At 29.2% G+C, this 13,226-nt stretch overlaps 4 protein-coding genes across 9 annotated transcripts; 2 read left to right on the top strand and 2 right to left on the bottom strand.

Annotated features, from left to right (window-relative positions):
* Positions 1-133: 133 nt before the first annotated feature.
* LOC126868965 (transmembrane protein 8B-like) lies at positions 134-6,582 on the top strand. Of its 4 annotated transcripts, XM_050624996.1 has the most exons (14): positions 139-337; positions 410-682; positions 919-1,090; positions 1,168-1,381; positions 1,454-1,581; positions 1,655-1,938; positions 2,025-2,287; positions 2,377-2,505; positions 2,577-2,782; positions 2,870-3,027; positions 3,113-3,345; positions 3,418-3,612; positions 3,676-3,816; positions 3,908-6,582. In XM_050624996.1, exons 2-14 carry the CDS (start codon positions 580-582, stop codon positions 4,106-4,108), a joined length of 2,427 nt encoding a protein of 808 aa, XP_050480953.1. In that variant the 5' UTR covers positions 139-337; positions 410-579; the 3' UTR covers positions 4,109-6,582. The 4 variants fall into 4 exon arrangements, with proteins under 4 accessions (XP_050480954.1, XP_050480953.1, XP_050480951.1 ...); XM_050624994.1 differs by having other exon boundaries at positions 139-682; XM_050624997.1 differs by lacking the exon at positions 3,418-3,612 and having other exon boundaries at positions 134-682.
* Positions 6,250-10,157, bottom strand: LOC126868974 (uncharacterized). The gene is made up of 10 exons (XM_050625010.1): positions 9,720-10,157; positions 9,408-9,490; positions 8,586-8,925; positions 8,085-8,414; positions 7,711-7,993; positions 7,471-7,636; positions 7,259-7,401; positions 6,855-7,182; positions 6,598-6,770; positions 6,250-6,444 (listed from the first exon to the last, which is right to left on the bottom strand). Exons 1-10 carry the CDS (start codon positions 9,832-9,834, stop codon positions 6,348-6,350), a joined length of 2,058 nt encoding a protein of 685 aa, XP_050480967.1. The 5' UTR covers positions 9,835-10,157; the 3' UTR covers positions 6,250-6,347.
* On the top strand, positions 9,023-12,124 carry LOC126868968 (guanine deaminase). 3 transcript variants are annotated; one of them, XM_050625003.1, is made up of 10 exons: positions 9,257-9,359; positions 9,440-9,484; positions 10,164-10,305; positions 10,433-10,675; positions 10,760-10,978; positions 11,063-11,170; positions 11,251-11,358; positions 11,422-11,587; positions 11,674-11,820; positions 11,898-12,124. In XM_050625003.1, exons 3-10 carry the CDS (start codon positions 10,195-10,197, stop codon positions 12,095-12,097), a joined length of 1,302 nt encoding a protein of 433 aa, XP_050480960.1. In that variant the 5' UTR covers positions 9,257-9,359; positions 9,440-9,484; positions 10,164-10,194; the 3' UTR covers positions 12,098-12,124. The 3 variants fall into 3 exon arrangements, with proteins under 3 accessions (XP_050480959.1, XP_050480960.1, XP_050480961.1); XM_050625002.1 differs by lacking the exons at positions 9,257-9,359; positions 9,440-9,484 and adding an exon at positions 9,023-9,244; XM_050625004.1 differs by lacking the exon at positions 9,257-9,359 and having other exon boundaries at positions 9,365-9,484.
* LOC126868973 (low molecular weight phosphotyrosine protein phosphatase-like) lies at positions 12,124-13,167 on the bottom strand. The gene is made up of 5 exons (XM_050625009.1): positions 12,960-13,167; positions 12,686-12,876; positions 12,464-12,625; positions 12,306-12,384; positions 12,124-12,215 (listed from the first exon to the last, which is right to left on the bottom strand). Exons 1-5 carry the CDS (start codon positions 12,994-12,996, stop codon positions 12,199-12,201), a joined length of 486 nt encoding a protein of 161 aa, XP_050480966.1. The 5' UTR covers positions 12,997-13,167; the 3' UTR covers positions 12,124-12,198.
* Between the last annotated feature and the right edge of the window lie 59 nt (positions 13,168-13,226).

The raw sequence follows: 13,226 nt of genomic DNA, 5'->3' as shown, positions 1-13,226 counted from the left end.
TTCGCGAACGGTCCAACACATGGTATTTTCGTTAGACCGTCACAAAGGTCACTATCGCTCTGTTGCGCCAGCGCAGCTCCGCGTTCGTCGTCTCCATCGCTTTTCAAGCAACACCGCCCGCGCAAGCAGCTTCTGCTGTCAGACGAGGACAAGGAGTAAACGTTATCTCCGGGCGACTGCGCTAGGCAGTTACTATGGTGCTCATCTCGAGTACAGTTGTCCCACGTGCGCGCTTCACGGAAATTTTTAACACCGACGAAATTAAAGTATTCATGCACTCTTAAGCATTGTAGTAGTATCACAAATTGTTGTGAATAAAGGTTTTCAATAAAACCAAGTTAGCATTCGTTTAGGAGTTTACAGCTTGTATTCATTCCACCCTTTGCTATTTATATGTCGTCCACTACAGCTGATCGAAGGAAACCCATATAGACTAAACACGCAAACATTGCGGGCTAGCTAGTCGCGGTGATTTATCGTCTGTGCAAAATGTACAGTCAACACAGGAATGGGAAAATGATCGATAATTAATAAGAAGTGGATGGAACCATCCGATCGAAAAAAAATTTTCATCTTTCTATGATGTCAAAAAATATTATCATGCTTCCGATATGTTATATTCCAAGGCGATATCTCATGATTCTTCAATTTCACGTCTTTTTAATCTTATTACTTTTTCCAGGTAAATTTGAAAACAGATCTTTTCGTTTACAAAATTGATAATTTTGTTCCTATCTTTTATTTTTTAACGACTTATATCTTTTAACAGTTTATATTCCAAGATGATACTACACTTTTTTCTTTTAAATAACGTTTACTTAAGCATGGAGAATGTTATAATTTTCATCTTTATGAAATGTATTTTATGTAAATAAATTTATATTTAACTTAGAACGTGCAAATAATTTATATTGACAGCTAAAGAATGTACTATGCCGGAAGCAAGTCAGGAAGGATCGCTACATTCGTTCAAAAGTTATTCAGATATAGCCATGTTTCATTATACAGTTCCAAAAGAGGTGCTTAGAGCTACTTGGCAGTTTGCGGCATTTATGGATGGGCAAGATTGCCCAGAGAGAAAAGTACATATGTAAATATTTGTTTTTGCTATCGTGAACGTATAGGTATTCGTAATATGATATTTACTTTTACTATTATGATTTTCAGATACCTGCAATGGGGCAGTTACCCTGTGATATCTATAAATAATGATACATTTCCTAATGATATGTATCATAAGCGTAATCATACCATTAGAGTTTCTGCAATTACAACATTTGAGCTAAAATCCGCTGCGATTATACCAGTTTATGGACCAGAAGCTGGAGATTGGTTTGTTGGAGCATATTTGTCTCACTGGGATGAAAAGGTTCAACAGCAGGTATATCTTGATTTTATCTATCTTCCAATGTTGTATTGTTTTATATTAATTCTAAAGTTTTATATACTTTAGGGACTTGGCCATAAATGCCACTATAGTATAGGTTCTATAGCTGTATGGACACAAACCAATAGTATTGAAAATATTCCTATTGGTTACCAACAAACATTGAGAACAAAAGAATCTACTTCTTACTACAAGTAAAGGGTATAACTATCATATCCAAACCATTATAGAAATTGAGAATTACTAATATATTGTATTCTTATTTAGGATATATATCCCGTCAGGAACATGGAATTTTCGTGTAGATATTTGGGGTTGCAATTTTACTGTGCATAAATCTCGTAATGTACATGAACTTTGTATTAAAAATATGGCACTAAAAGGGCGTTCTTTGCCCGTTTTCAATCACTCTCAATCATTTGAAACTGGAAACTTAACTATGCTGGGTTCATATACCTTTACAGAATCTTCCCCTTATGAAGATAGTTATTATTATTTAATGATTATTTCGGATAGTATTATTGAAGTAAATGTGAAGGTAGTCGCTTCAGGTAAATTTACATTACTTGTGACTTTGTTTAGTTAACAGTTAATGTTAAACTTATAAATTATTTCTGCTCTATCTTATTCTTTTCAGAATGCCCGATTAGAATAACAGAAAAATCTTTTATAAGACAATATTTCGATGCACCTTTATTTTCTAAAGCATTAGCTCAATTGAGCATGAAAGATTTAACAGAACATGATGAAGATAAACATAATGAATCATCTTATAATGGAGATGTTACGAAACATATATTTCGTATACCGGATGAATATTTTGATGATCTATGTTTCCCAAGATATCAGTTTACTAGAATCAAGCACTCACAAATATTTTCAGGGATCTATTTACTACAGGTATCAAGCATTTCATGAATATAAATATAACAAATAAATATGAAATATATTAATTATTAAATGTGTTTGTGTAAAAAACTGATCTTCAGAGCGAAGAATGGTTCACTTCTTGGATAATCTTGACTGATGCGCATCCAGTAATAACGCAGTTTGATATTTTGCCATTAATTGATATTGGCGGTACGCTTGATATAAGTGCTCATTTGGAAATGGATGAAGTAAGCAATAATTACTGAAACTCTTGTATATAATTTCATAAACTATTCAATCTGTTATATATATCTTTCAGAAAACAACAAGGCAATTAGTTAAAGTTACACTTTGCGTTCAGCGTGGGCGAATTCCAGATAGAATTAACAATAATATTATATGTGAAAATTCCGAAATGTCAATAATCTTGTCTTCATTTGATAGACATGAGGGAACACTATTGATTCCATATCCACAACCAGACACTTGGTATGTTAGTTTAGATGCAACGTGCTATTTTAACGGGTAAGATCATATTTTTGGAAATATAAATAGAAAATATTAAAATTAAAATCAAACTACAATTACAAAATGATATTATCCATTAAATAGAAAACCTGTAAATTGTGAAATGGGAGTAATGTTAGTATCGTTGAATATACGAACTAGGCAATGTGTATTTGATGGTAATTATCCATGTGGTCATCACGGAATTTGTGAAGAAGTTCATCGTGATATTCTTTATTACACAACATGCAAATGTTTTGAAGGTTTGATTACTAGTTAGAATAACTACTATTTATAATTTATGCATATAATTCTTTCTATTATACCGATATATATTTTATTACACAGGATACAAAGGATGGGGCTGCACTGATGCTACTAACGCCAATCTAGAATCTTCTCTTCTTATAACAACATTGATACTAACTTTGAGTAATGGTTTCTTCATACCTGCTATATATTTAGCTGTTAAGCGCGGATTATATACCGAGGGATTAGTCTATTTGGCAACTATGCTTTTTTCATCTCTGTACCATGCTTGTGATCAACATGTTATGACTTATTGTGTTGCTAAATATGAAGTACGTAAATTGTTTCATAACAATTGTATCATATCTTTTCTTTTATAAATAGTTTTATTAAATTTATTTCAGGTTTTGCAATACAGTGACTTTTTTTCAAGTATATTAGCATTTTGGGTAACACTTGTTGCAATGGCTGAAATACCGACTCGTTTTGTATCATTATGTCATATGTTTGGAGTTCTTATTATAGCTTTTGGTGTTGAATCCAATAAAACAAGTTTAACTAGTATATTAGTACCATTAGGAATGGGCATTATGATCCCAGTAAGTAATTTAGAAGAAACACTTATAACTGCGTTATTTCTTTTGTTATTCATATATTTCCAGATGGGGACATATGCTTATCGTTGTTTTCACTTGAGAAGGCTGAAGAAGCCTGAGAGGATCTCAAAGTTATTAACAGGATTAACACTAGCTATTGTAGGTTTATTGCTCTTTTCTTTAGTCGAGACAGAAGCCAATTATCAGGTACGTACATTGTAAATTAATATATATATATATTAACAAAGGTGAAAAATTGTCTCTATTATTATAAGAAGTATTTGTATTTTCTTTGTAGTATGTTCATAGTGCATGGCATATGATAATAGCGATCTCATTGATATTTCTTTTACCACCATCGCGGTTAGAACAAGTTGGTTCTTCGGGTACCAGCTCGTTTAGCGACGATAGTGAATTACTTGATTATAAGGACACACCGGGTAGTCCAATTTTTACGGTAACGAGTGGTGAGGAAAATCTGGTAATTGCATCAAATTGAAACTGCAGTAAAAATAGGTAGGGTAAAAACAAACCAAATACATACTATTATTTAAGTTATCTGTGCCAAAAGAGTGTTCTAATTCTCTAAGCAAAAAGTAGATTATAGCATTATGATAATCAAAATTTAAAAAATGAATGCACATGTACTAGTATCGTGTATATGTACATAAAATATTTATGTATTTTATAATAGTTCCTAAGTAAAGATGCATAATTGATCATAGGGTAATCTATGCCAAAGTTTCCAATTTAACACAGCTCAACGTAATATACAACTAGTTTCAGCCGTAAAAGCTGAACGAACTTATAAATGGTGCTATTCTATTATTACGCTATGTTATTTTTAGAATATAACCAACAACACTAATATTTAACGAAATATTTTTTATATTTTTATCGTTGGAAGTTGTATCGTATCGTGTTAAAGAAGTCACAAAGAAAAGTTAACATCTATTTTTTCTAGGAAGTTACGTAAATCTAATAATATGTACCAGTAAAATATTGATGACGATTTATTGAGTTTATTACACCAGTAATAATTATATTTCTTCATGATCTTCTCTATAGCCATAGGTATGATTTTTAGAGGAAACTTGTTATAAAATTTATTATATACATAAATACACGATTATACATGTATTCTTATATTTGTTGATAGTACTTAATATGCTATTTTGTTTGCTATTTTGTTTTGTAAAATAATTTATTTCTCTCAGAAGCATTCTTATATGTATGTAATTTATGTATTTTATGTGCCTAATAGTACAGAAAAATATTAATTGCATAGATTACCCTATACATATTGCCACTGGCAAATTACATGCAAAAATACTCATTATATTTTATTTCTTATCGTTTAAATATGTTTTGTTATGTATAAAAAAATATAATATATATCGCGTGCATATTCTGTGTAACTACTATAACTTTGGGAAACATGAAAATGTAATGCAGTACATATGTATCTTAAGAACGTAGAAGAACATGTTATGTGTCCAATATTGTTACATCTATTTTTCACATTTAGTGTTTACACTTGTGTAAGGGACCACAGAATATGATAAAAGGTACTAATAGCATATTAGGAAATGAAAGTATGAATGTTGTGCCTAAATACGGGTAAATTATTCGGGAATAGTATTCAAATTTCAAAAATTAAATAATTGAGTAATTACAAGAGTTTTATCGTTTTTGATATTAAAATTTATGTGTAAAAACTGTAACAGTATTCAATTTGATTTATGTTCTAAATAAACATTTTTTTAGAAATTTTCAAATGGAAAGGTAGAATATAGTAAGTAAGAAATTGGGAATTGTTTTAGGCATTACATGAACGTCATATAATATTAAAAATTCCCAAAGTTAATTAGTTTTAATACAGAAGATACACTCATGCTGTCTATAAGTAAATTAAAAGTTTATATATATATATATATATATTTCAATATTGTAATTTCATTCTTTTTTTGTGATATTCATTCATTTTATGTGATATTAATTGCGTTATTATAATTAATTGTGTTATTCAAAAGATTTTTATAATAATGATTTAATAGAATATAATTTATTATCATTTTCAATTATGACTACTACAACCTGTATGAATTCAATTTGATATGGTAAATTACTAAAGCATAATATTTACTTTAGTTTACTGTTCAAATACCTCACAATGTGTAAAGTGCCATCTGAGATTTCTCTTTCATCCTATGCCAATTATATTACAAATCTTATTTTTACACTATTACAAAAAGGCAAGGTGATTGATAAGAAGGAATTCATATAATGCAAATCTTTGAAAGATCTATGTACGCTATATTACTCAAGATTTTAAACAAATAAAACACGTAGAATGAACTTTTATCCTGAAGAGTATCAACAATGTGAATTGTGTTATAAGTCTGTCACAAATTCAGAGTGAACATAAATAATATAATATTTCGTATCGAATAAAATATAAGAAGGTATATATTCCGTATTATGTCAGATAGATACTTAATTTTTTAATTTGATTTCCTATCATTTCTTTTAAGTCGAAGATAAAACGACATATATTTAGAAAAATTACGAGTACAGTACCCCGTCCGAAATTGTAGCAATATCATTATTTTGATAATGAAGTGACAGAAGAGGTTCTCGTTATACGAAACTTTTTAAATCAATCTTTTATTATCTTTTCTCTTAAAATGAAATTATTTTTACCTTCTACCACAGTTTCAATAACATAAAATTTCGCATTATATATATTGCGTTCCATTTGTATTGTAAATGTTAAACATCTTTCTTCTCTTGTCAATTACATCTACTACATGTTCATATCGTTGCAAAACACAGCTGAAATCATGCATAATACGTCCTGTTCAGAGATACGAATGTAGAGAAATCATGTTATAAAAAAGATGTTTAGCAGAAAGGAATAAGATATTTAAAGAAGGAAATCTATCATTTCAATAAATCTGTTTAAATAATCTAGATTGCTTTACTCACTTTCCAAAGTCGCAATCCCCTATCCAATCTAATGCATTTGTGATTATAGAATGCTGATTTCTTAAGTATTGTAAAATGCATAACAAAGTTACACCAACATCAGTCTCTTCCCTGGATCGATTAATCGCACTGATGTAACAGTATTCGATTTCGTTATTAAATATTTTCCATATCTAAGAATTTGTTTATTATTATTAATAACTATTGTAAATAACGTTTACTAGCGATCAATTAATACACACAGCATCGATATATACCTGTATCCATTTTTTTTGCAATAATTCTCGTAAATTCTCTCTTTTTTTAAATTTTTGTAAAACGTAAATAGCCTCGATACCTTCTTCTATATTCTTTACATTTTTAAATATATCATTAATTAAATTTACTACCATATTTTCTAATTGCAAATCCATATACCTAAATTGTTTGATCTTTGTAAACCAAATGGATCCTGTAACATCGAACACGATGTCACGTGCCATTATAATTTCATTTAAGTTTTCGTAAAATAAAGATTCAATTTCCCGTAAACATGCTTCATACTCGGTTCCGTTTGGGCCTCCGATTAATCCTATTTTAACGTCTCTATTAAATCACATAAAAATGATTATTAATTTCTATCTTACTTTTTTTCTTTTTTTCTTCTTCTTCTTTCAAATACCTTCCAAATACTATTAAAGCTTCACAAATTTCAATGACATCGTAGCATCTTTGTTTAAAAATATTAATTTTGCTAAAAACTTCTTGCTGGTTTATGTCCCATTTTCTGTTAAGATTGATACGACATGTAACATTTATCATGACCTGCAATAAGTGTTAATAATCTACCAATCAGCTGTTAATACAAGAAAGTATATTTTATAGAAAGCATACGTTATCATATATTGTTTTATAAACATTACAACAAAATATACATTTCTCTAGCATCTGTATTCCCATTTCGGGATTACTCCCAAGAGCAACGTCCAGTTTGATATATCTTTTACATTGCTCCATTATTTGTGAGCTTAATGCTCGACATAATATTTTTATATTACGCCTAGAAATATTACTAGAAATATAGAAATATCACATACGGAAATATTATTTTTCAACATAAGTCATTGTTCTTACTTCGTAGAATAGAATGACGATTCCGTCCAAATGAATAATATAAGAAGTAATGCTTCTGTCACAGAATTTTCGACATCTTCTGGAATGTTTAAATTTTTACAAAAACGAAGTAGAATATTTAAGTACATTAAATTCGACGACGCTTCCTCTAATCTTGCATCAATGTGGATAGTTAATTTCTCTAATTCACTCGCGCTTGGAGAATGCAAATTTTTCAAAATGTCGATGATTAATCGAACTTCCGTATTAAGAAGTTGAGTACACAAATGATTCAAATTTGAATCTACAAGGAATTCGAAACAGATACTTTTTATTAAGAAAAGATGTAGTGTAGCTGAAGATAGAAAAGTTAATTTAACTAATGAGAAACTGACGCTTTGCATTCCAATAGTCCACTTCATCTTGTATATTATTAATTTGTCTTCTCATCGACGTCATCGTTGCTCTACGTATCTGTCTGATCCAAAAGCAAACTACTTTCTCTAGCCTGTCGACTAACTTTCGTTTTCTTTCATCTTCTTCGGAAATGGCCGTTGTTTTATTTGTACCCAACAAAGAATAATTGCCTGTATCCGATTTTAAAAATGTCTGAAGAAGACGTTCTTTCGGTACGTATAAGATAGTTCTACCCATTGGTTTATAAACTTCCTCCATTAGATGTACGATAAACTCGTGTAAATTTAAAAATACGTCGTTTCTTAAAACTGTTCGTTATGGGAAATTGTAGCTCTAATATGGGTTATTTTTGTTCGAGATAATGAGGTAATGATAACAAATAGAAATAAAATTTTGAAACTTTGTAATTATTATACCACGTATACTATTCTACACGAACAAAATTAAAATAATAAAATTATAATATTTTATTTGGATACATGAAGCGTAATCTTCGCTGTGCAGCACAATCGGTGCATACATATTTTCCACAAATTTTAGGACATTACTCTTAATATTATTGTTAATACTGCCAAATGAAACGGTCTTTAAAAAATTTTCTGGGGTATAAATTTGCCATGATGATCTTAAGAAATATGTAAATCCCTTAGATGCATGTATCGGGATATCCAACGTAGCATTTAATTCATCTTTATCGTAAAATGTAGTTAGCACTGTATATGACGGATTTTTAAAATATTCTTGAATTGTTTCATCGGAATGCTCGTTCCAACTTACGCCATTGCAAGAGTATATCGTTAAATCTTTCACATATTTCACCTAAAAGCATATTCAAACGAAAACATTTAATCGTTTCAATGAAACCTACAAAAGTATTTCCACTTCTGTAACAGGATCTTAAAAGTCGCGCCGTAGATGGCATTACAGTAAATTCCTATCATTAGACTGATAGGAATTTTTCATAATACTAAAGTGTGACTTCTAGTCTAATTCTTTTTCATTCAAACTATAAATCAGTTCTGCAGTAATGTTTCATTAGACTGATTTATTACAATTTTGTAATACTATATAAAATTTGATGCATAATTAATTTAGTATTACTTCTTAGATAGAACGAATCAAACGATAATAAATAATCGTAAGTCCACAATGTTTTTATCTGTACATATATATTAAGTAGATATTAAAAAAAAATATATATTTTGCAATAAATTATCTTGTTATGGACTCTGATGACCCGATTTGGGCAACAAGTAAGTTTTAAAATTTCAAATTGCGTTGGTTTACGTTGGTGTTCTTACTAAAGCAATTAAATCTTTCTCGGAGAAAATAGGCTTTTCCGGTTCTGAGGGAACGACAAATTCTTCGCCTGCATCAGGTGATTCTACAATACAATTAAATATCTTAAATTATTTTCTCAATTACAGAGAACAGAGATTTAGATATCGTAACAGAAATTAGAATTATCATGCATATATTTAAAATTGTTTTGCACATTTCCTCAAAATATATTCGAATTTAGTAATTCGATTCAATATAACTAAATCTTAACCGATCGCTGATCTTTTATGATTTAATCGAAATTTTAAGATGTATGTATTTAATTATCGTACCTTGGTGACCAAAATCTTCTTCATCGGTATCCATATCCAAAAATTCTCGATGAGTATCCATCATCTTATCCGATTTTTTTAAGATTTCAGATTTTTGTTCTTTCTTTACGATCATCTTCTTTTTTTTTTTTTTTTTTTTTGGGTTCTGTATAATATACGAAGATAAGTATATAAAAACAAATATAAATATTTGTATAGCTTCGGCACGATATTAGTTTTATCTTCTTATTGTTTGTTACATCGATATGTTTTCCGTTACTATACTATAAGACAATACAAGACGTACTATTCAAAGAATATTAATAGGATATTAATAAATAGGTGAAAAGTAAAAAAAAATATACAATATTTATTAATGATAAATATTAAGAAAGATAAAAAATTGTTGTAACTATTTTATATTACATTTATCTTATTCTTAAACATTTATGGTGCGCGTTACAGTAAATTTGGAATATTAAGAAAGATTAACACAATGTCTCAGTCTGCCAGAGAAAAAATATTTGTTGGTCCATTTATTCACTCTAACGAACAGGGAGAACTGATTGTCGTCGACCGTGGTATGATACACGTTAAAAACGGCAAAGTATGTATCGGTCTATTTTTATTTATTTTTAATCTGCAATATCATTATTTATCATAATAAATTAAATATTACGCCTAATGTAAACCTTATATTTGTTAAATTATGTAATATACTTTTTTATGCTTAGATCTCTAATATAGTAATAAATCCGAACTTGGATGATATAAAAAACGAAAATGTTAGTGTTCTCAGCAATAGTCAATTTTTAGTACCAGGATTTATTGATTGTCACATTCATGCTGTTCAACTTCCTAATTTAGGAGTTGGATATGATAAACAACTTTTAGAATGGTTGGAGACTTATACTTTTCCTTTAGAAAAGAAATATACAGATGAAAAATTTGCTGAACAAGTATTTAATAAGGTTGTGGTGAGTTCAATGTAACGTAATATCAAAATATTTTTTAGATTATGTTTTATATAAATGATGATCGTATTATTTCTGAAATTATAGCAACAGACTATAAAGAGTGGTACAACAACAGCATGTTATTTTGCATCTCTCTATCCAAAAGCATCTATAATTCTTGGACAAGTAGCAGCTAATAAGGGTCAACGGGCATTCATTGGAAAAATAAGTATGAATGTAAAACGTAGTGATAATTATTATGAAACTACTGAACAATCTATAGAAAATATAAACAAATTTATAGAAGATTTGGCTAAATTAAATGTAAGGTTGTGAATATCATTTAAATTTATATTTTACTTCTTCTTTATAAAGATCAAATTGTTATTTATATGATAATTATTATAGAGTCCTCTAATAAAGCCAATTATAACACCAAGATTTGCCTTAAGCTGTGATATGACACTAATGAAAAAATTAGGAAAACTAGCAAAAGAAAAAAATCTTCATATACAGGTACTATATATGAGATATTTTTTATGTACAAAATATTCTATGTGTATGAATTGTTTTAACATACATGTAAAATATTTCAGACTCATGTATCAGAAAATCAAGATGAAGTAAAAGCTGTGAAGAATAACTTTCCTGAATATCCTTCTTATGCAGCTGTATATGATGCAGCTGGACTTCTTACAAATAAGGTATACAAAATAAATAATTACATATATACAAAATATAAGAAACTATAAACTGCTTATTTTCAGACAGTGTTAGCTCATGGGATATATCTTACAGATAATGAACTTGTATTATTAAATGAGCGTGATACAGCAATCATACACTGTCCTTCGTCAAATACATGTTTAAAAAGTGGTCTTTGCGATATTCAAAGACTGAAAAGCAAACAGATTAAGATTGGTCTTGGCACTGGTATAAATTTAATATTTTTATTTAATAACTTTATAGTTATATGATAATTATACAGTTTACTTCAATAAATCAGTTTTTATTTTTAGATGTATCAGGTGGACAAAGTTGTAGTATTTTAGATGCAATGAGATCAGCTTTACAAGTATCGATCCATTTGTCCTTAATGAAGGATAATTATAAAGCAGTTAATTATAAAGATGTATTTCATATGGCTACATTAGGTGGTGCAGCAGGTAGTACTGTTCTTAGAATTAAATCAAAATTATTCACTGCATCAAGTTACCGAATCTCTAATACAATATTCCTTTAGCCCTTGCGATGGATAACCAAGTAGGGAATTTCGAAGTCGGTAAAGAATTCGATGCCCTTATTGTGGATACAGATGTAAGTGATGGACTTTTGAATAATTTGCAAAGTAGTAGCTTGGAAGAACGATTTCAAAAATTCATTTATTCCGGAGATGATCGTAATATTATTGAAGTGTATATAAGTGGTTGTAAAGTTAAATAAGAATAATTCATATTCGTAATACTTACATATTTCATGTTTATTCCAATGTACAATAGTTTATATATAAGGTATATATGACAATGCAATTATAATCAGTGTAATTATGTATTTACTATATCTGTAAAGGAAATTATTTCTTGATAAGATAATATAAAAATAAATTATTCGAATGACTTAATAAATGAAATATCATGGTATATAAAGCTACCTTTATGTCGTTCCAGAAATACTTTTATGCTTCTTGCAGCTTGCTCAAATGCCTTTTCAAATCCAGCGCTGTCACTGTCCTATTATTTTAATCGAAAAATACTTAAATATTTAATAACAACAAAAATAATTCAACAATAATACGTTAACAATTCTTACAAATAACGGGTCTCTTATATTTAATTCTCCATTCGGATCATATTTTCCAAGAAGTTCAATTTTTGCTTGACTATCTTCCGGTTGCATTTGACAGAGGTCAAATACTATTCCACTATCCATTCCAAATATCCAATCGAATTTGTAGAAATCTTCCTTTGTTATCTGAAAACAGAAGGACACGTTTTATCTTGCATTTTAAATAAAACAATTTGTTATATATACCTGTCTCGCTATGTGAGTATAATCTGTAATGCCTCTTTTTTTGAGCGTAGACATAGTTCTAGGCTCTGGACCGTTACCTACGTGATACTGTAAAAGTGCAACGCTATTTACTTCCCAAACGTCAGAAAGATTTAACTTTTTTATTTCATCGTAAAATACTGCTTCTGCTATTGGAGAACGACAGCTGTTTCCTAAGAATTTTTAATACTGGTATAACGAAAGATGATACGCTTACAATATTACTCTGCACAGACAATTAACATTCTTAATATACCTAAACACACCATTAACACTTTCTTTTTTGGTGACATGTTGCTGTTTACTGATTTTAAATTAATTTTCACCTTTAAAAAAAGGTATTCATACAATAGTGTTCTTAAGGTTATGTAAGAAACCTTGTAAAACGAGGTAAATACATATATATGTTTTTATCTTAAATAACTGTTGCTTGTACAAGTAAATATGTAGTTACACGAGTATTAAGTTAATAGAAATCAGAATCGGTATAAGTTACATGCATTAGTATGATATGAAACTAGAG

This window comes from Bombus huntii, chromosome 8, assembly GCF_024542735.1.
Source record: "Bombus huntii isolate Logan2020A chromosome 8, iyBomHunt1.1, whole genome shotgun sequence".
In the NCBI taxonomy this organism is placed as follows: domain Eukaryota; kingdom Metazoa; phylum Arthropoda; class Insecta; order Hymenoptera; family Apidae; genus Bombus; species Bombus huntii.
The sequence above is the reverse complement of the archived record's forward strand: the minus strand, read 5'-3'. Positions and strand labels throughout refer to the sequence as shown.

Coding starts and splice junctions, on each gene's coding strand:
- LOC126868974 (XM_050625010.1), bottom strand. CDS start 9,834: ATGATCGTAAAGAAAGAACAAAAATCTGAAATCTTAAAAAAATCGGAT. Junction 8,926..9,407: donor AGAAAGATTTAATTGCTTTA/GTAAGAACACCA, acceptor ATATGCTTTTAG/GTGAAATATGTGAAAGATTT. Junction 8,415..8,585: donor CAGCGAAGATTACGCTTCAT/GTATCCAAATAA, acceptor CATAACGAACAG/TTTTAAGAAACGACGTATTT.
- LOC126868965 (XM_050624996.1), top strand. CDS start 580: ATGATGTCAAAAAATATTATCATGCTTCCGATATGTTATATTCCAAGG. Junction 1,582..1,654: donor GAATCTACTTCTTACTACAA/GTAAAGGGTATA, acceptor ATTCTTATTTAG/GATATATATCCCGTCAGGAA. Junction 3,613..3,675: donor GAATGGGCATTATGATCCCA/GTAAGTAATTTA, acceptor ATATATTTCCAG/ATGGGGACATATGCTTATCG.
- LOC126868968 (XM_050625002.1), top strand. CDS start 10,195: ATGTCTCAGTCTGCCAGAGAAAAAATATTTGTTGGTCCATTTATTCAC. Junction 10,676..10,759: donor AAGTATTTAATAAGGTTGTG/GTGAGTTCAATG, acceptor CTGAAATTATAG/CAACAGACTATAAAGAGTGG. Junction 11,171..11,250: donor AAAAAAATCTTCATATACAG/GTACTATATATG, acceptor AAAATATTTCAG/ACTCATGTATCAGAAAATCA.
- LOC126868973 (XM_050625009.1), bottom strand. CDS start 12,996: ATGTCACCAAAAAAGAAAGTGTTAATGGTGTGTTTAG. Junction 12,877..12,959: donor AGTGTTAATGGTGTGTTTAG/GTATATTAAGAA, acceptor AAAAATTCTTAG/GAAACAGCTGTCGTTCTCCA. Junction 12,385..12,463: donor ATATAAGAGACCCGTTATTT/GTAAGAATTGTT, acceptor TTAAAATAATAG/GACAGTGACAGCGCTGGATT.